The sequence below is a fragment of the Malania oleifera genome, chromosome 5 (assembly GCF_029873635.1).
Source record: "Malania oleifera isolate guangnan ecotype guangnan chromosome 5, ASM2987363v1, whole genome shotgun sequence".
Classification (NCBI taxonomy): domain Eukaryota; kingdom Viridiplantae; phylum Streptophyta; class Magnoliopsida; order Santalales; family Ximeniaceae; genus Malania; species Malania oleifera.
The window spans coordinates 33,074,312-33,095,416 of NC_080421.1; the positions used below are offsets into that span (position 1 = coordinate 33,074,312).

Sequence of the window (21,105 nt, forward strand, 5' to 3'; positions counted from 1 at the left end):
AAGGCATTAAGGAATTTTGCAGTCAAGGATTTTTGGAACAAAAAATGGGAATGGTGGTAGTAAGTTGCATGTTGGGAGAACCTTTGGTTTGTCCAGGGATGGTGGATGGGATGTTGGCTATCTCATTTGAGGGCTTTGTAAGGAAAAAGGATAGGACTGCTCTGTGGAAATGCAGAATTTTTGCTGTGCTGTGGGGTTTATGGCTGGGGCCAAATGCACAAATTTTTTCAAGAATAAAATTGAGCAGTCGGGTGGTTTGGGAGAATATTCACTATTGGGCTTCTTTATGGTGCATGGGCTCTCGTTGCTTCAAGGGAGTTAGTTTCAGAAATTCAGCGAGATTGGAGAAATTTTTTACTTTGATATTTCAAAGTATTTTTTATTTTTATTTTTATTTTTTATTTTTTGTGTTTTTAGTTTCTTTCCTTTTTATGGATTTTTTCAATTTTTTTGGGAGATGTCTTATTCTCCTCTTTTTAAATTCTTCTCTTTCTAGCGAACTCTCTTCTTTTGATATAAAAAGAAAACTAATATTCTCCCCTAAAACCAGTGTGGGATTTGGAACTTGGGTATTACAATCTCTCCCTATTAAATGTGAGAGAGATTTGTGCCATATCATATGCCTCATCATTGGCCCAAAGTCCCACCCCACTAGGCTATGTGGGATTCAAAGGTGGCTTGTAAGGATTCTAGAGGTGGCTCGTACCAGTTGGGATAGCACTTGGCTTCACACACTTCCAGTAGGCGTAGGCTCTGATGCAATTTGTAAGTCTCTAGTTGGCGCAAGGGCGGGAGGGGGATAGTATTTCTAAAAATGGCGGTATGGATAAAAAGAAAATGTGTAAGGATGGAATTTTGCTGACCCCTGCCTAGGGGTTTTAGGTAAGGATCTAGAAGCTCAGCTTTTGATAAATTGAGTTTATGGATGTCTGATTTGAGAAGAAACGAAATTCAGTTAGATGGTGGTGAAACTAAGGGGAAGAATGGTCAGAGCTACTGGCAAGTTTGAAGTGTTGGTGAATTATGGTGGGACGGATTTAAATCTTGGTTAATTAGTGTTAGCGTTGAATTTTAATTTAAATTTGCTTTTTATTTTTATTTTTTGAAAGATTTTGTACCCTTGTCCCTTGGTTGTAAATTCTATCTTAATATATCATCTTCCCCCCACCCCCATGGGAAAAAATATGAAGAAAAAAATTACAAGCAACTAGCCAAAATGCTTAAGTCAAGTTGGTAGGTAGCTGGTCTTAAATTTCCATGAACTTGTCAAAATTTCCGTATTTCATCGCTGTCGAAATCGAAATGGCCATTGATTTCCATTTTGCAAAATTTTTGTCAAAATTTCTATGAATCATTCAAAATTTTATTGTAATTTCAAAATATTAACAAATTTATTGAAATTTTAACTGTAGAATGAATTTCCTTGGAATTCAAATGTGAGCTTTAAATGCATATTGTAATTTCTCTCATAATTTATCTTATTTTTTTTTTATTGAAATCAAAGATTATTACATAGGATTTGAAATTATAACAAAATTATTAAATTGAGGTATTTGTAACAATATTTTATTTAACCACTTGTGTCTAAATCACCGGTCTATTACAGGCACGGCCAAATCTATGAATTTAGGTTAGAAGGGCTTTTGAATGTTTGAGTGAGATTTAGTTACAATATTTAGCTAGACCCATTGTTGAGAGGTTGACACTTTACTGAAATCTGAAATTTCTCTCTTAATCTATGAACTTCATTTATATCAAATGAAAATATTAATACGTGTATTATATTACTGCTACTACACCTTAACAGAATATGCCTGTCATTGATGCATTTAATTTATAATATGTTTGTTATAAAACTTGCATTATGTCTATTAAATATGTCTAAAGTTTCATAAAAGAATTCCATGCTTTACTACAAGTTTCCATCATTTTTAAAACCAAAAAACTGAGATTGACATCGAAATCTACCGTGCTTTTGAAGCTTCAAAATTTTAGTTGAATTCAAGATTAGGACTTTGCTAGGTAGTAGGCTTGGTCAAACTTACAAGCCACAAAATATTGGCTCCCCAATGGAGGGAATCAGTTCACTTTTTTTGCCTTTTAAATATGTGCATTTTATGGGAGCTATTAGCAGGAAATGATGAAACTTGGTGCTGTTAAACAGATTGTCACTTTTTTTCGTCAATAATAAAATTATTGACATTTTTTAATATACTATTCTAGTTTTGCAATTACTAAATAGCTGGAGGGTATTTGTGGCGTGTCTTTGCAAAACTGGCTGATGGAAAACTCAGTAGATTTTCTTGATCATAATCTAGGAGCAAATTAATTCTTTCTTGGACTCTTTTTTTGTATGGTTAGTTACCTTTTGCACTTATATTTTTTAAAATTAGCTTGCTTGTTAGTTCCACCAGGCTTTCTTTTTATGCTTTATTATGTTTTGGGGTTATGCTGCTATCTTTATTAGTTCTATTAGCTTACGGGGACAATTATCTTCATTGGTACATGTTATGGTTTTAAATAACTGTAGTGGGTAGCGTATTGTAACATAATGGGCATAGTGGGAAGCGGGATAACAGGAATGAGCGTAATGGCCATGAATTTTTCCTAAGCACGCACAAATGACACAATCTTATGTATATTAGCTTAGTTACATGCTATAAGTTCTTAACCCCTCTTAAAAAGATTTCTAATGCATTTTGGATCCTTTAGTTCAACTTACATTATTTAGTGATGGAAATAAATTTTATATTTGTTTGGAACTGTTAGGCTATTTATAGAAAATTTATATCTTTTTTACTTTTTTGTTAATCACATGTTTGATAAATTAATTAATAAAAAAAAGTTCCATTAATATATTAGATACATAAAAGATACAGAAAAGTACAAATAAATTATGCAAGTTCTATTATTTTTTATTTGTTAAAGTTATAAAAATCTGGAAAATTTAGAATCTTAGAGCAGAAAATTATATTGAATAACCATAACTTAAGATTAGAAATTATAATATATAATCATAAAATCTATTATTAAATAAATAAAGTACTGAAATTTGAATACGGAAAAAATTAAAAAGAAAAGAAGGTTGAAGTTGAAAAATATCAATGTTTTGAAAGGCTGAATTGAGGCTTGCCTCAAGGCAAGGCATGCCTAAAATACCTTGAGGATCAATCAAATTACCAAATCCTAGAAAGGCTAACGCTTTACTCCCTGATGCTTAATGCACAAGGCATGCCTTTTGCACCTTTTTGGTTGAGGCTTACATATTTTTGGCGTGTGATTCTCAACGTGGTCCAAGTTTGGACGAAATTGTTGAAATTTTGGTCGCACCTTTTTAGTTGAGGCTTACATATTTTTGGCGTGTGATTCTCAAAATGGTCTAAAATTTCCGCAAAATTGTTGACATATTGGTCGAAATTGTTGCTTTTTTTTTTTTTTTGTGGCCGTTGAAATTGAAATGACAGTCAATTTCCGTTTTACAAATTTTCTTTTGAAATCTCAACAAATCATTCCAAATTTAATTACATCTCAAAATTTGAACAAAATTTGTCCAAATTTTAACCTTGAAATTCAAATTTATGATTCAAAATGCAAATTGAAATTTCTCCCTTAATTTATTATTTTTTTTAGTGAAACTAAAGATTATTATAAGAAGGATATGAATTGTAGCTTTCAAGCTTTTGTAATTATATGAAAGATTTAGTTACGAAAAGCTTGGGTTTTTCCAGCGACCGTGGATGGCTTGTTGGCTATCTCTTGTGAGGGCTTTGGAAGGAAAAAGGATAGAAAAGCTCTAGGGAAATGTGTAATTGCAGTGCTGTGGGGTGTATGGTTGGTGTGAAATGCATAGATTTTTTTTAGGGATAAAATTGAGCAGGCAGCTGGTTTGGGAGTAGATTCATTATTTGGCTTCTCTATGGTGCATTTGCTTTTGTTGTCTTAAGGGAGCGAGTTTTTGGGAAATTGAGTGAGATTGGAGAAATTTTTTGCTCTTATATATCGAAGTATATTTTTGGGGGTGTGTTTTTAGCTTCTTTTTATAAATGTTTGCTGACTTTGAATGGGAGATTTTTTATTCTCTTATTTATAAGTTCTCTTCTTTCTAATTAAATTTCTTCTTTTGTTATGAAAAAAGGAAAAAAAAAAAAAAATTGAACTTAGATATTAGCTAGAGCATTTTATTTGACCATTTATGTCTAAAACTATGTGTATTTGTATTCAAAGTATTTAGCCGATTTATGAATTTCGTTTACGTTAGTTGAATATGTTTACTATGATTATTTTATTATAGTTATTGTATTTTAAACATTGCATAATCGTCCTTGATGTATTTTATTTATAATAATTTAGTTCTAAAATAATGCATTATTATGTCTATTTAATAGTTTCTAAAGCTTTATAAAAGAATTCCATGTTTTATTACTAATTTCCATTATTTTTTAAAATCAAACTTGAAATTGATATCAAAATTTGAACCTCAACTTCCCAAAATAATTGAGAGTTGTATCTGATGTGAATGGTGTATTCCCCGCCCCGGGGGGGGGGGGTGAATTGGAAATTTAAATTATTCCTAGGTCAATTATGTCCTAATTCTAGACTACAAACATTATTGCACAACCTAGGGTCTTTCTAAGCAATCTTAGTTCCCACAAATATTAATGTATGCAGATATTTAAAACAAGTAAATCATTCAAAACAATTTAAGTATAAGCATACAAGTGCAGAAAGTAAAGAGTATAGGGAAAGAGAATGACACAGTTACTTTTATTGAGGCTCGGCCAATCCTGCATACGTCCCTGCTTAAGGTGAACAACCCAAGGATTCCACTAAGTGCTCACATAACCGGGCTGAGCGACGCCGTTTACAATACTCGTTATGAGGCGGAGTCACCTCAGCTCAATTCACCAGGCTGAGCCAAACTGATTTCTCCTTACGAGGCGGAGTCTCCTCAGCTCAATTACGGGGTTGAGCCACAACCAATTCTCCTTATGAGGTGGAGTCTCCTCAGCTCACCTAATCGGGTTAGAGCCAAACCGGTACACCTTACAGGACGGTGTATTCCTCTTCAGGCTACGCCTGGAATACAAAGATAATAAATTTTGTACAAATAAACATGCTTCTACAAAAACAGGGATGTACAATATGAAGCTCAATGCACTCTTGTATGATATGAGATTAAGCTCAGTAGAGTAGGGGTATTTTTTTCAAAATGATTTTTGCAATCTTTGAATTAAATATAAATGATGAATACTCAAAGATTCAAACCCTAATAAATATTTTTCCAAAATATATATTTTTTCAATGAAAAGTGTAGGAGAACCTAGGGTTTTGTTTTCAAATGGTTTTTTGCCCAAATAATAGTGAATGATCATGATGAAATATGAAATATGAAAATATATGCTTTTTCAAAGGTCTTGAAATCCTAGGAGCTTTCTTCTAAAAATAATATTAAAAAATATTGTTCAAGAAAGCTAGGGTTTTTGCTCAAAAAGATTTTTTGCAATAAAAGCACAATGAGCTTTTGAATCTTGCAATGGATGTGCAACGATTCATAAGCTATAAGAGGTTTCCTCAAAAAATATTTATCAAGAAAATATGTGGGGGAAACCTTAAGCTTATTCTCAAGGATGATTTAAAAAATAAAAACTTATGTGAGAGTAAATGCTTTAAAATCAATAAATGAAAGCCCAAATGAATATTACTTTCAATCAACCCTCAAATGCAATCAATGTGCAAATGAAAGAAGTGAAAGGAAAAATTAAAAGCTCTCTTAGAAATGATTTTTTCAAAGGAAAAACAAAAAGAGTAGGAAAAATAAGGCACAAAATATTTGAGAATATTTTTGGGCTAATCTTCTTGCTAATTATGCTTATGAAGGGGGTATATATAGAGTTTCTAAAAAATATGACCGTTTGGGGATACGAAGGGTATTTTAAATTTATTTAATTAAAAATTAAACACGTTTTAGTGCTGAAAAATAGCATGACCCGAGAGGGTCGGTCAACTGGCGACTTCGTCAGTTGGTTGGCCAAAATTCTAATTTTCTGTGTTGGTCGGTCGATCGTGGAAGGCACCGGTTGGTTGGCCAAAGGCAATTCCGAACCCTTATTTAGTTTGGTCGGCTGACCATAAGAGCTGGTCGGCCGAGTGAACAGTGCCGGTCGACTGGGCTTTTTTAAAGCATATGGCTCGGTCAGTTGAGGTTAACACAGGCCAAAATGCTATGGTCGGTCAGTTGGCTGGGCTATTCATGAGTAAAAGTGGTCGATCGACCGAGGCTTTGAAGGACAGGCTGAGATGAAAGGTCGGTCGACTGAGGTGTTTTATACACGAGGAGGTCGGTCGACCTAGGTCAGTTAAAATTAAAGGTTATAGCCTTATTTTGACTAAAAAGAGTTTTAAAAACCTTTGTGAGATTTTAGCCTTTTAGAAAAGGTTTTTCCAAGAAAGGTCATGTCCCCTATGGTCAGGATATGGTCATCTAAGCTTTCAATCACATCATATGGAGCATGCATTATTATAGTCCAAAACATAAATGCATTTACAAATTAAAATATATGTCTTCTTCTTCATTTGATCTACTGATTTTTCATGGAATATGCCAAGTGAATAAGCTTTAAGTTCCTCTTGGCTTCCATTTCCCTTACCTTATGTGTGTGTTGAAATATAAACCTGTTCACATAGTGAATATACACATAAGATACTTGTGCTTTGTTAGCATCAAAGTAGGGATTAGACTCAAAAAGTCAACAGTATCTTAGATCTTGAAAGTAATTTTCGCTTTATAATGTTATAGTTGTCTCTATGATTTGCGTAATGAATTCAAGCTATTGCAATTTTTGAATTGCCAACAAAGAGCATGAAAATTATATTTGTTTTTTTTTTCCATTATATTTGTGATTTTCGTAATTTTTTCTTTATTTTTTAAAAAATATGTAATTTATTTGCATATTTTTATCTAAAAATAAAATTCCCAAAATAATTATGCCCCAATACCTTAAGGTTTATGCCTCTGCCTTTTAAAACATTGGAAAATATAGAAAAGAAATGTTAGTTTGCTAGTAGTAATTAAATTGAATATTTTTTTAAACAAAATAGTGGTGATATCAAATTGTTAATTGCTGCATCTCTTTTAAATGTTAATAAAATTAAATAAGTCTTATATTATTTTTATTCTCGTTATAATATTCTCCCCTCTTAGATAGCTTACCGAGAAAGACTTATGAAAGGGGGGAAAAGGGAAAATGAGAAGAAAAAGTTAAAAAAAAAAATTGTTTTTTTTAGCTATAACTGTCTTGTCTTGGCCTATAATGGCCCTTATGGCTGTGAATTTTCTTCCGACCTTTTTAGCAGTGTGTATGGTATGGGGAACCGAAAAAGCACTTTGTAATGGTGCATAATGGCCATTATGGCCGTGAATGTTGTTCCCACGAAGTAGTGTGTAATGGTATGGGGAATCTAACAAATCGTTACATAATGACATTATATAACAGTCATGGCCCCTATTTAAAGCCATAGTGCATTGTATTCCATTTGTTAGGTGATGCCGTATGTGGTGTTATTTGGTGATATTGTTTTGTATTATCAAGCTCAATTTGTTTCCATTTTCAAGTTCAATTTTTTTTTGGTGCTTGCATAGGGGTTATTGTCGAAAGTATGTCAACTTGTACAAGAAGAAGTTACGTTCGCTTCAACTAGTCCAGGTGATTTTCTTTTTTTGTCACAAAGTGTCCAAAGCTTCTTGTGTAGATGCAATGTGCCTGGGATAGTCCTGAAAAATTAGTTTCCTGCATTAGGTGGCATCTGCCTTTGTTGTACCTTCTTGGAATTTTCAATTCTATACTTTTTTAAGGGTGGGGACTGATTGTAAGTGCCATGTTTTGAATTTTCTGTTACTTCAACTTTTCAAATACTGCCATTAACTTTCAATTTTGGAATATTAGAAATTTGCCACGTTATTGATTACAAAACACTTGATTTAGCCAAGTGCTAGTGGTACATGCAATGTTCTCACAAACTACAACTGATGGTGCTCGTGTTTGGGAAGAAAATTAATCTTGGCAACATTTTTGTTGATAACAACTCATTTCCTTATATTATGAATACTACATGCACACACATGCAAACATGTGGAGCCCCGGGGGCATCCAAATATAATATATTGTAAATTTGAATTTAAAAATAAAAAATTGGCGTGGACTAGTCCAATGTTGCCTTTAAAATTTAAAAATTTCATTTTTAATGTGAAGAGGCTCTCATATTTTGACAAACCGATTGTCCTGACTTTGATTTGATAATATTTTATTTTGGTAAGTGAAGAGGAAAAAAAAATATTTGTTGTTTTTAAAAAGATGAGATTTCTCTCAGTTAATTGCTAATGGATAATATGAGGTTCAAGAATATTGGGAGCTTCAGGACTCTCTCTCTCTCTCTCTGTCGATGCTATCCTCTTTATTTGTGTACCGTGACATTGATTGACTGCTATAATGGAGAAGATCCTTCGGTGATTAGTACAAATGGAAAGGAAATCCTTCAATTTGAGACTAGATTAGACCAGGATAGAAGGTTTTGTGGTTTTGATAAAGAAGAATAAGACAAGAAATCAGTGGGCGAGGGATCTTGTTTCAGGAGTGCAATGGATTTTGCTGGACCTTATTATGGTCTGGTTTAGCAGGTATGTTTGGAGAAGGAAATTTGGTTGTGTCGTTGTGTCGATTGTGTTGTGGCAATTAGGCGAACTTCTTTTGAAGATTTCTTGAAGGGTTGAAAGGAGGTAGTTTCAGAATTTTCGTGGAAGGGTTACAAAATTTGGTGGGGAGAAATGTTTCGAATGAATCTAATCATGGAGAAGTGGTAGCATCATAGTTGTGAAATTGAGATTTGAAATGTCAATCAAGGTCTGAACTTTAGGATTGCGAATTGAGAATCAGATTGAATTCTAAGATCTGGGACAATTTTTCAAAATCGATTTCAAATGACATGCATATACCGAAATACATACAACAGAGAAAATAGTAAAATAGATTTAAGTTTTTATAATAAAAAAAGTCATATTTCTTGGTGTGTTAAGGCCTGAATCGCCTTATTTGCATTGTTGGCCCATACTGTAACAGCTTAAGCTTTTAGGTTAAGTGGTAATCTAACATGGTATCAGAGGCAGGTTTTTGTCTTGTTGCTCGTGTGTATTTGTTTGTTTGTTTAAGAATGATCTTATTCCCTATAATGGTGTTGTTTATTGTCTGTTTATGACGTGCTGTTGGGTTGCAGTGTGGGGCAGTGTAAGGCCTGATATACTTTGTTGGCCTATAACCTAACAGCTTAAGCATTTAGGTAAAGTGTTAGTCTAATGATGTGTATGCTTTCTCTAAATGATCGAAAAATTAATAAAGTAAACTTTATGTTGTTTAAGAAAAATGATAAAGAAAAAATAATAAAAAAATGAACTTTGAGTTTTCATCAACCAAAAGGAAAAAAATAAAAACATATTTCTTGCATAATCTAATTAGACAGCCAAAAATGAAAAAAAAAAAAAAAAAGACGAGGAAAGTAGCTTAAAAAAAATTAATAAATAATTGTACAAGCTACTAAAAAGAAATTGATGGTTTGTATCTTATCAATGCAGCGAATGTGAGTACCACCTTAGCCAATAGTGTTTTTCCCCTTTCTTTGTAATGGTGCTTTCCTTTAGGACCTAATTCTCTTTGGGAAAACAGGTGATTTGCAGTAAATTTGGTATAATACAAAACAGATGGATGCTAGAGTATGATTTAATGTTACTTATTATAGTCCTTGGAAGTTTGTGTCTTCATGATCATTTCCTTCCTGAAATCTAGTATACCGTGGGTAATGGGGAGCGAATTTGCTTTTGAGATGATCATTTTTGGGGAGGGGGGGACACCTTTGGGTTTACTCGGTCCTTGTTTTAGAGTTGGATGCTCGGGCATCAATCCCCCTGGGCTGGGAAGAGCTCAACTATTGTCTATAAAGTTGTCATAAGCTCCGCATGGATCTCTGGATGAATCTTTTTTAGCTCCTGTTCTAATGCCAGCCAAAAGGTGTGCTTCATTACTGAATTTGAGCGCTGCCCTTGCTTCTTCATGAACTTGTTGGATGTGTTCTGCGAACACCTCCTCATCTGCAAACACCCGAACATGGTGTTGTTATCGTCCATCTGCTGCTTCAAATGGGCCTTCTTACTCTCCCATTTACAGAATCATTTTAAGCCATTTCAGCTTTCGATACAATAGCAACCCTTTTATTGGTGTGACATTGAACTAGGCATCTCAGCATGTCATGGAGACTTCTGCTAACTGCTTTTGTTTGGCCATCTGTTTGTGGTGAGGTGTTAGAATTATTTGAGTCCCCATATTTCCCCAGAAAGTCCCCCAAAAATGCCTCCATTAACTTCACATCTCTATCATAGATGTTGGAAGTTGGAAAGCCTTGTAGCCTCACAACCTTCTAAGAGAACAAATCCGTGATGTGTATATCTGTTGTCTTGGAACATGGGAGGAAGTGCACTACTTCTGGAGACATTTTCCCCACAAGAAAATACAGTTGTGCACCTAAGCTGTTTTTGGATGTTGCAGCGCAACATTTGTACTGGTATGGATGTTTGTAGCCTCAGGAGTTGGCAGTGGAGTGTGTGCCAGTGTTCTTTGACCTTCTTCCAAATTGACATTTTGGCACTTCTCATAAATCTGTCTACATCCATATATATCGGTCACTGATCAGCCATTGAAAATGTTCATCCAAACTTCGCCCTTTTTGTTTCCGATTAATTTGCTCCTGCTGGGAACCCATTGAATTGCACAATTAATTGTTTTTAAATAAATAAACATCATGAAATCTGCATGCCAACTTAGCTTGCCATGCTGGTATTGCACAATTGGCTACAGTGCTGCTAAAATAAGGATAATTTTTTATATTGATTTCGTCAATTCTCCAAACCCTAGTTCTTTCGTACTGATCAATAGGAATATTCTAATGCATGTCAGCCACTTTTCTTAGTTTACCAATCTTGTGTTTAATTGGGAAAGTAAACCTCTCATGAAAGCACTCTCATTGGCATGGTGTGCACTTTTCTCTTTGGTTGGGACACAACGAGTAGATCTAAATGGGAAGTGGGCTCAAGGTCTTAAATTTAGATTTCTACTAAAATTTTGGGGCTTCAAAAGTATGGAGGCTTTTGATAACATTGTCAAATTCGATTCGAATTGAAAACATGATGAAACAAGTCCCTTGGCAATTTCAAAGGACTGAAGCTTTATTATTTAAAATCTCTCTCTCTCTCTCTCTCTCTCTCTCCCCCTTCATGTGACTGGTTCTATGGCGTCTCCTGCTGTAGGCTATGTTGAAGCAATCGATTCAGGTAGAAGAAAAATCATTTGATCTGTGATTCGACGAGGTCTGGGAGATCCCTTGTTTGCTTGTGGTAAAGAATAATGTTTCTTGCGACAGGTGGTTTGGGTTTTTAGAGGAGGCTGTAAGCCTGTAACCAGTTTTGCTGATGGGTTGTCTGTTTTCTGTCGTATAGAAAGGGGATATCAAAGTGTTTGAATGGGTATTATGCAGTATTGGCTGCCGATTAGGTGGAAGAAGGTGGGAAAGCACTTGGAGTTAGGGCTGGGGTGGAAAGACAAAAGGCGATGGGTGGTGCAGCTTCACAAACAATTTCTGCAAGTTAGCTAAGGAATTTTGTAAGGATTCTGGAGGTGTAGGCATAGATAGCTCTTCATGTCACAGATCGTTGAGGCACGTGGTGTTGGAAGGCAAGAAAAGGGAAGACAAGGGATGCAGCAACCAAGTTCAATCTGGAAATCTGGGTGTGATGGTTGGGAGCGGAGCTGTGTTGTCGGTTTGGAGGTTTGTTGCTACTGAAGGAACCTGGGGCTTCAAAGACAGATACCATTACAAATTGATCGGAGTTGATCAACCGTAATGTGAAGTTAGCTAGGGTTTTGGATGAGGCGACTAAGGTTGCATTTTGGGAGGAGGTTGCGAAAAGAATTGAGCCTGGATGCTTGCTCCCTGTTTTGGACCTGGCCAAGGTAATTGAAAAAAAGGAGCTTCTTTCTTGTCAAAATTGGGCCACTTATTGGAACTTGCCCAATGCTTCAGAAAATATGATTTGGGCTTGTCGTTGGATTCAAAGGGAGGTTTTCCTCATTTGGGCTTCTTGCAGAAAGGTCACAGTTCTAGTCAGGCCCATTCTTGTGGAAATGCAGGCCCAAGCGTTTCCTTGCTGAATCCTGATAATTGACGGGCCCAAATATCTGCTCCTAGATGTCAGAAGAAAAGTGCAGGAAAGGTGTACTTTTAACCTCTATTAATGCAGTCCATACCCATTATCTAGTTCTCAAGGATGTGGCTCAAATTGACCAAGCTTTGGAGCAAATCCAGAATGTCAGCAGCTTAGTACCGAAACAAGATCGTGGTGTTAAAAATGTTTCTAGTTTCAAAGAGAGACTAGAAGGTGGTATGAAAAAGATTAAAAGAGAAGAAGCTGGTTTATTTATTTTTTTTTGGGGGGGGGGGGGGGGGAATCTGATGTTTCATATTTTAATTCTGACAGATTTAATAGTAATAAGGTTTATGCTTGTCGGAAGGTGGCTTGTATGGGTGCTGAGATGAGGAAAGTATTTGAAGATAAGAGAGTAAATTCTGGTGAGTCAGTGCCAGAGTTGTTGAGGAAAAATTCAAAAGTGAGTTTGATTGTGGTGGGGCTTTGATGAGATTTGTGAACAATATGGGCATGTTTTTGATTTTTCTGATGAACAAGGGGATTTATCTTATGTTCATCCAGCACCATTGGAAGGATTGGTGGGAGTTTCTATTTTTGATAATGACGGGTTGGTTAATAATTTACAGTGCAAGGATGGAATTTTGCATACACTTGTGGAGGAGATTCCTAAAAGGAGTTAGTGGTTCATGATCCTTTGGATAAAATGAATTTAAAGATGAGTGATACTGGAGGAATTGAAGTGTGTTTGGATGGTGGCAAAAGTCAAAAGATGAAGGGTCAAAAGGAATTAATGAATTTGAAGAGCCCAATAAATTACGATTCAAATGGTTTGAAAAGGGGTTTCCTTGGTTAATATTGTTTAGTTTTATTTCTTGATTTTTGTTCGTGTTTTCTTTCTTTTTTCTTTGGTGTGCTTTTTGTTTTTTAATTGGTGGACTTTGTGTTCCTGTGCATTGCAACTTCTTCTCTCTCTCTCTCTCTAATATAATTCTTTTTTTTTTTAAATAGAAAAACATGATGAAAATATGCAGCAAAGCATGGATTTTTTTATGAAACTTTTGAAACTATTAATAGACATAATAATCCAAGATTTTGAATTAAAATATTATAAGTAAAATGCGAGGACAGGTATGTAAGGTGCAATAACTAAAATATAAATAATGATATTAAACATTTTCAACTAATATAAATGAAATTCATAAATCAGTAAAATATACATATGCAGAGAATTTAGTCAAAAGTGGTTCACCAAATGTTGTATCTAATATGTAAGGTTAAATTTTCTTGTAATTTCAAAAGTTTGAAAGATATTCATGTCCTTCTTGTGATAATCTTCAGTTTCATAAAGAAAAGATTATAAATTAATAGAGAAATTTCGATCTGGGTTTTGAGTCTCAAATTTATATTTCAAGAAAATTTCATTCTATAGTTAATGCCAACATATTTTGTCCAAACTTTGGGAGCTTGATGAAATTAAATTTTGGGTGATTCATGGAAATTTGACATAAATTTTGTAAAGTTAAAATTGAATGCCATTTTGATTTCAAGGGTGGTGAAAGGCAAAAGTTTTGATTGAAATTTCTACAGTTTTGAGGAAATTTAAGGCCATGGCGAGGCTTGAGTTTGGGTAATTTGGTGACTTGAAATTTTTTTCATGGTGAGAAGTTGTTATGATACTATCTTTAGAACCTGTCTTTGGGTTTAGGTTGCTTGACATAAATTTGAGATTCAAAAAAATGTGTGGCATGCTAAATTTGTAGTTAATGTTGCCTATGCAAGTGCTTGGAAATTTGTGTCATAGATTTATCATCTTGTTTCCCCTCATGTTTGGTGTAAGGTTGGTACTGTGGAGAGAATTCGCTTTTGGAAAGATCATTGTGTTGGGGAGGTTGCTTTGGCTTAAGCATTCCCCCATCTTTTATTTTCCAAGATTTGTATTAAAAAAGTAAAAAAAATAGAGGGTTTGTTTAGAAGTTTAGGGGCTATTTGGTGTTTTTGTCAAAAATTATAAAAATGAAAACCAGAAATGAAAAATAAAAACTAAAAGCTAGAAAACGACAGCTTATTTGGTAATGTAAAATTAAAAAAATTGAAAATTTAATTAATCAATTTTTCATTTTTGGATGTAAGTCAAAAAGATTTTTAAAAAATTTGATTACAATAATAAAAATAAAAAAATAATATAAATAAGAATACTATAGTAAAAGTTCAAATTATTATAGTTATTTTTCTTAATTGTTATATTTCAAAATTGACTTTACAATGGCAATCTTATTATACCTTATTATTGAAAGATAGAAAAAATATTTTGTATTTCGCTTTTATTTATTTTTTATTATTTTAAAATTTTCTGTATATTTTTGTTTTAATTATGTTTAAATTCATATGATCCTTTTATTTTAATTTTAATAAAAAATAGTGTAAAAAAATGAATGATTCAACCAAAAAATCTATTTTTGGATATTAAAATTTTCTAGCAATAGGTTCCGAAAGTAATTGAAAACTATTAAATTTGGTTTCATTTTTTTTCGCAAATGGCTAAAACTCAAAAACATTAACAAGAAGCTGGGAACATAAACAAATTTGTTTATATACTGTGTTGCCACTTTATGCAGAAGCAAAAATAGAAAGTAGAAGGCTGAAAACAAAAACGAAACCAAGTAAGCTCTTAGTTGCGGAAAAAAATTTTTATTTATCGTTTCTAGATTTGAAAATAATTATGAAAAAGACACCTTGTTTTTTAATTTTCCAAAAATTATCTAACAAATCAGAAATAAGGAAAAATGAAAAGAGTTTTTTCAATTTTCGTATGCAAATTTAGATGTTAGAAAACTTTGTGGTGTATTTGTAATTATTTGAAAAATTAGAAATGGGAATTACTTTTATTTTTTGGATACATTTTGTCCACACTTTTTAAACTAAAATTAAACTAAATTGATCTTCCCTATTTATATAGAATTAAAATTATAATATCCATAAATTTTTTAAAAATAGAAATTGATAAAAGGCTAATTACAAAATATTTTACTATTTTTCAATTTTCATGTACAATAGGATTGTTATTATAAAGTGAATCTTGAAATATAAAAATGGAGTAAAATAGTAATAATACTTTTTTTATTATAATATTTTTAATTTTTATTATTTTATACTTTTATTGTTTTAAAGGCAAAAGAGACTAAGTGCTCTTGAGGTTTGACAAAAGGGCTAGCACCTCTCTTGAGATTTCAAAAATCCCACAGACCTTCCTTGACGTATGATTTTTGAGACACTTATATCCCTAAAAAAAATTATCTTTTCCCTAAATATAGGGGGGGTGGGGTCTGTGTCTCTTTGGAAAATCTCAGGGGCGGTCTGTGTAATTTTTAAAATCTCAGGGGAGGTTTGTGGGAGTTCCAAAACATCAAAGGGGGTCCTTGTATTTTCAGTAGGTTGTAAAATCCCTCGTATTTAGATGAGAATTATCATCTATTGAAAGGGAATGTAATCTTTTACATAAGTTAGTGGAATATTAAGTTTTATTTTCCACGTTACAACATGGTATCAGAGCATTCTATGAACCCTAATCTTCCCATAAGGCCAAATACGGTATGGTCACCGGGAGATGCGATTCCACCTCTTCAGTCTCAAATGTCACCACCAATCAAGAAGCCATGGTCTCAGGAAACAACAACAGTTCAGATAGCAGCCTCATGCCCATTTTAGGACACAAACTTAATGGGAATAACTATCTCCAATGGTCCCATTTCGTGATGATGTTTATATGCGGAAAGGGAAAGGATGATTATCTCTCAGGAGTTGCAGCCCAACCAAGCAAGGATGATGTGAAGTTCAAGACATGGAAATCGGAAAATAACACGGTCGTGTCATGGCTCATTAATTCCATGACAAATGACATTGGAGAAAATTTTCTTTTGTACGAAACAACGAAGGAGATTTGGCGAGCTACCAAGGAAATGTATTCTAACAATGAGAATACATCTGAATTATTCGAGGTGGAAAGTGTTCTCCATGACTTACGCTAAGAAGATTTGACAATGACCCAATACTTCAACACCCTCAACTGCTACTAGCAACAACTGGACTTAGTCGAGGAGCACTATTGGAGCTGTCCCATAAATGGAATCAGGTATAAACAAATTGTTGAAAAGAAATGAATATGTGAATTTTTTATTAGATTAAATAAAAATCTTGATGAAGTACAAGGAAGAATCTTAGGATCCAAACCACTGCCGAACATTCGAGAAGCTTTTTTAGAAGTTCTTTGAGAGGAGAATCGAAAGAAGATAATGATGGGCCCTCAAAATTCTACAACAAACGTGGAGAATTTGGCCCTTGCAGTTCGAGGAGATCCATATAACAATAGTGACAGTAGACTGAAGAAAGGGAGGCCATGGTGTGACTAGTGTTGATGTCCTGGTCACACCAAGGACACCTGTTGGAAAATCCACTGTAAACCCGCATATTGGAAACCTTCCCGCTTTGCCAATGACAGAGGAGGACGGGGAAATTTCATCTCGGTAGATGAAAAACCAACACCTCCCGAGCCCAGTCTCTTCATCAAGGAGCAACTACAATTGTTGTAAAAAATGTTTAACCAATCTTCTGCAGCCCCTACTACTATGGTTGGTACTGGTTCTTTGGCACACGAAGGTAATTTTTTAAGTGCCCTTAATGTTAAAAAGGAGAAGTTAGGTCCATGGTTTATAGACTTAGGAGCATCGAACCATATGACGAGAGATGGGATATTTTTTTCTACTTATAGCCCTTGTTACGAAAATTTAACAGTCAGGATAGCAGATGGTTCACTCTCAAAGGTGGCTGGTACAGGTTTTGTTAAAATTTTAGAGAACCTAACACTCAACTTAGTTTTATTAGTGCCAAATTTGGATTGCAATTTACTGTCAATTAGTAAACTCACTCGGGATCTCAATTGTGTCACAAAATTTTTCCCAAATATGTGTGAATTTTAGGTCTTGGATTCGGGGAAGACAATTGGCAATGCTAAGATGTGTTTGGGGCTCTATCTTATTGAGGTTAGTGATCCTCCTTGAGCAACAACTTACAAATTTGATTGTTTAGTGTCTAGAATGATAGTGCAATTATGTTGTTGCACTATTGGTTAGGACATCCAAATCATTTGTATCTCGAGAAACTCTTTCCTTTATTATTCAATAATAAAAATCCAAATGATTTTCAATGTGAGATGTGTCAGTTTTCAAAACATGTTTGCAACTCTTATCCCAACCGACCCTACAAAGCATCCCAACCCTTTTCAATGATTCATAGTGATGTGTGGGGGCCGTCTAGGATCAAGAATATTACTGGATCTCGCTGGTTTATATCTTTTATAGATGATCACACTAGACTTACTTGGATATTCCTCATGAAAGAAAAGTCATAGGCAAGGTCAGATTTTCAATTTCAAAAATTTTAGCACCATGATCCAAACACAATTCCAAGAAACAATGATGATTGTGAAAACTGATAATGCCAAAGAATGTTTCAAATCCATTCTTGATGATTATCTTTTGAGTCAAGGTATAATACACCAAAGTTCCTATGTCGACGCTCCTCAACAAAATGGAATTGTCGAAAGAAAAAATCGGCACCTACTAGATGTTGCCCGCTCCCTCATGTTCTCTACACATGTATCGAAACACTTTTCGGGTGAAGCCATTCTCACTGCAGGCTACCTCATAAACAGGATGCCGTCTCGCTTTCTCAAATTCCAAACTCCTTGTCAAACTCTACGCCAGTCCTGTCCCGATACTCGACTCATCTCCACTATTTCCTTCAAAGTATTCGGGTGCTCAGCTTTTGTTCATGTTCATAGTGAACACCGGGGTAAACTTGATCCTAGAGCCCTTAAGTGCATTTTTCTCGAGTACTCTCCAAACCAAAAGGGTTATAAATGCTATTCACCAGCTACTAAATGATATTATCACTCCATGGATGTCACCTTTTTTGAGCAACAACCATATTACCCCAAATTTGAAATTCAAGGGGAGATTACACAGGAATTCCAGATTGGGGATATTGAAGAGTTATCTCACCCTTCTTCTGATTATGTTTCGTCTCACATCCCTTCTTAGAATCTCTTGTGAAACATCAGGACACTATTCAGCCAACAAAAAATGATGAGTTGATTACCTATTCATGGAGGAGAAGGAATCAAAAAGAGATAGAACAACAAGCATCCCTTGAGTAAATCCAAGAGTCTGATCTAAGCCCTAGATCAAGTGAAAATTCACCAAGTAACTCTAATCCCGAGACTTCCCATAATGAGTTAACTAATGGTGATAGTGATTGTCCTATTGCTGTGAGAAAAGGTGTGGGATCACGCACAAAACACCCAATATACACTTTTGTGTCATATCAGGGGCTCTCATCCAATTTTAGATTTTTGTTGCAAACCTTGACAAAATCCACGTTCCTAATAACATACAAGAGGCTCTCGGTACACCTGAATGGAAGTCAGCTTTCTAGGAAGAAATGAGTGCACTAGAAAAGAATGGAACATGTGAGATCACAGAATTACCAATTGGAAAGTGTCCAGTAGATTGCAAATGGATATTCACTATGAAATACAATGAAGATGGAAGTTTAAACTGATTCAAAGCTTGACTGGTAGCAAAGGGATTCACTCAACCATACGGAATAGACTATGAAGAGACATTCGCCCCTGTAGCCAAGTTAAATACAGTGTGGGTCCTTTTATCTTTGGCAGCAAATTTAGATATGCTTGTTCACCAACTAGATGTCAAAAATGCCTTCCTCAATGGAGACCTAGCTGAAGAAATCTACATGGATATTCCTCCTGGATTCGAGACACAAGCTACGCACAACAAAGTTTGCAAACTCAGAAAATCTTTATATTGGCTCAAGCAATCCCCAGGAGTCTGGTTCGAGAGATTCACAAAGGTAGTTAGGAGATGGCTATTCTTAATGTCAATAAGATCTTACACTATTTGTTAAATTCTTTCCTGAAGGAAAAATTTCTATCCTCATTGTATATGTGGACGACATCATTCTAACGGGAGATTATGATGAGGAAATGAGTTGTCTCAAAAGTCTTCAAGCTAAAGAATTCGAAATCAAGGATCTTGGGAATCTCAAATACTTCCTAGGCATGGAAGTGGCACGGTCAAGGAAGGGAATCTTTGTCTCCCAAAGGAAATATGTTCTAGATCTTTTGAATGAGAATGGGATGCTTTGATGCAAGCCTGCAGATATCCTATGGATTCAACAACCAAACTTGGAAAACATATATATTTGTCTCACACCCCACTTGATATTGGTTTCTCAGTCAGTATAGTGAGTCAATTGATGAACAATCCCGATGAAGAACATATGGAGGTAGTTTATAGAATACTACAATATTTGAAGCTAACACCAGCTAAAGGATTATTTTTTGAGAAGAATCAAAGAAGAGATATTGAAGTATTCAGTGATGCAGATTGGTAGGATCAATAAATGATCGAAGGTCAACTTCTGGGTACTGCACATGTGTGGGGAAACCTAGTTACATGGCGAAGTAAGAAGCAATCTGTTGTGTCAAGAAGCAGTGTAGAAGCTGAATTCAGGGCAATGACGCACGACATCTGTGAAGGAATACGGGTAAGAAGGCTTCTAAAGGAATTAATGATTTTAGGTGAAGAACCCATGAAGATGTTTTGTGACAATCAGTCAGCCATCAGCATTGTAGAGAACCTAGTGCATCATGATAGAACAAAACACGTGAAGATTGATCGACATTTCATAAAAGAAAAAATAGAGGAAGGAATAATTAAGATTTTGTATGTGCCTACATGTCTCGAAACAGCCGATATCCTTACAAAAGCTCTGGCAAGAAAGAATTTTGATGATCTGAGTTCCAAGCTGGGCCTAATCAATATTTACAGCCCAACTTGAGGGGGAGTGTAGAATTATTAGATATCTTTCAGCCTTTATTAGAGGCTGATCTTTAGGCAATTTACAGCTAACATATCAGTTGATTTGTTAGCTATTTTTGGTTCCACGATCCTAGGGGATTTGGGTAGCATGTTACTCGATTCTGTAGATAGTCTTTCTTACTTTACTTCTTTCCCTTTTAAATAGGATATTCTATTTTCAATAGGTTGTAAATATCCCTAGTAATTAGATGAGAATTATCATATATTTAAAGGGAATGTAATCATTTTCATAAGTTAGTGGAATATTCAGTTTTCTTTTCCACATTACAAAATATGACATGACACATATACCTCTAAAACTACATGAAATTACAATTTACACCCCCCTAAATTACACAAATATTACAAACAAGAACCCAAAAAACACAATCCTACTACAAGAAGAAAACTAAACACACAAAATAAACAACTAACTAACTGAGCATATTTGTATTTAGGATCGAATAATCCATTGACCCTTTTCTTCGACATAGGCCTTTGAATTGGTTCAAAATGATCTATCCAAATGCCTGCTTCTCATCCTACATCAATTCCCTCCTTCTAAGAAGAACTCGACTCCGTTGAGTTGGGGAAAGTATTGTGGAGTCCATCACCATGAATAGAATCATCTTGCGTAATAATAAAGGAAGCAACAGCATGCTTCAACTTGGTGAGTGGAAGAGCTTGAGATGACATCAACTTATACTTCTTCTTGTCAAAGGGGGAAGGAATAAGAATTCTCATCTTTGTCATGCTTAACATTCCTATCATGTAACCATGGAGGGCCCAAAAGGACATGGCAATTTTTGAAAGGGAAGGGTATCACATTTAACTATCTCCATCATTTAACCAATCTTGAATGTAAGCAAGCAGCAACCATGGACATTCAGTCGGTAATGTTCACCCTAGCAATTTTGTATGGACCAG

The 21,105-nt window shown here is 34.7% G+C and overlaps 1 protein-coding gene across 3 annotated transcripts in view; it reads left to right on the forward strand.

The window, feature by feature from the left end:
* Positions 1-21,105, forward strand: part of LOC131156193 (uncharacterized) — a 187,160-nt gene that overhangs the window by 41,656 nt on the left and 124,399 nt on the right. For all 3 annotated transcript variants that reach the window (XM_058109692.1, XM_058109694.1, XM_058109693.1), the window contains one exon: positions 7,640-7,703. In XM_058109692.1, the coding sequence (XP_057965675.1) occupies positions 7,640-7,703 (64 nt within the window). The remainder of the gene's footprint in view (positions 1-7,639; positions 7,704-21,105) is intronic.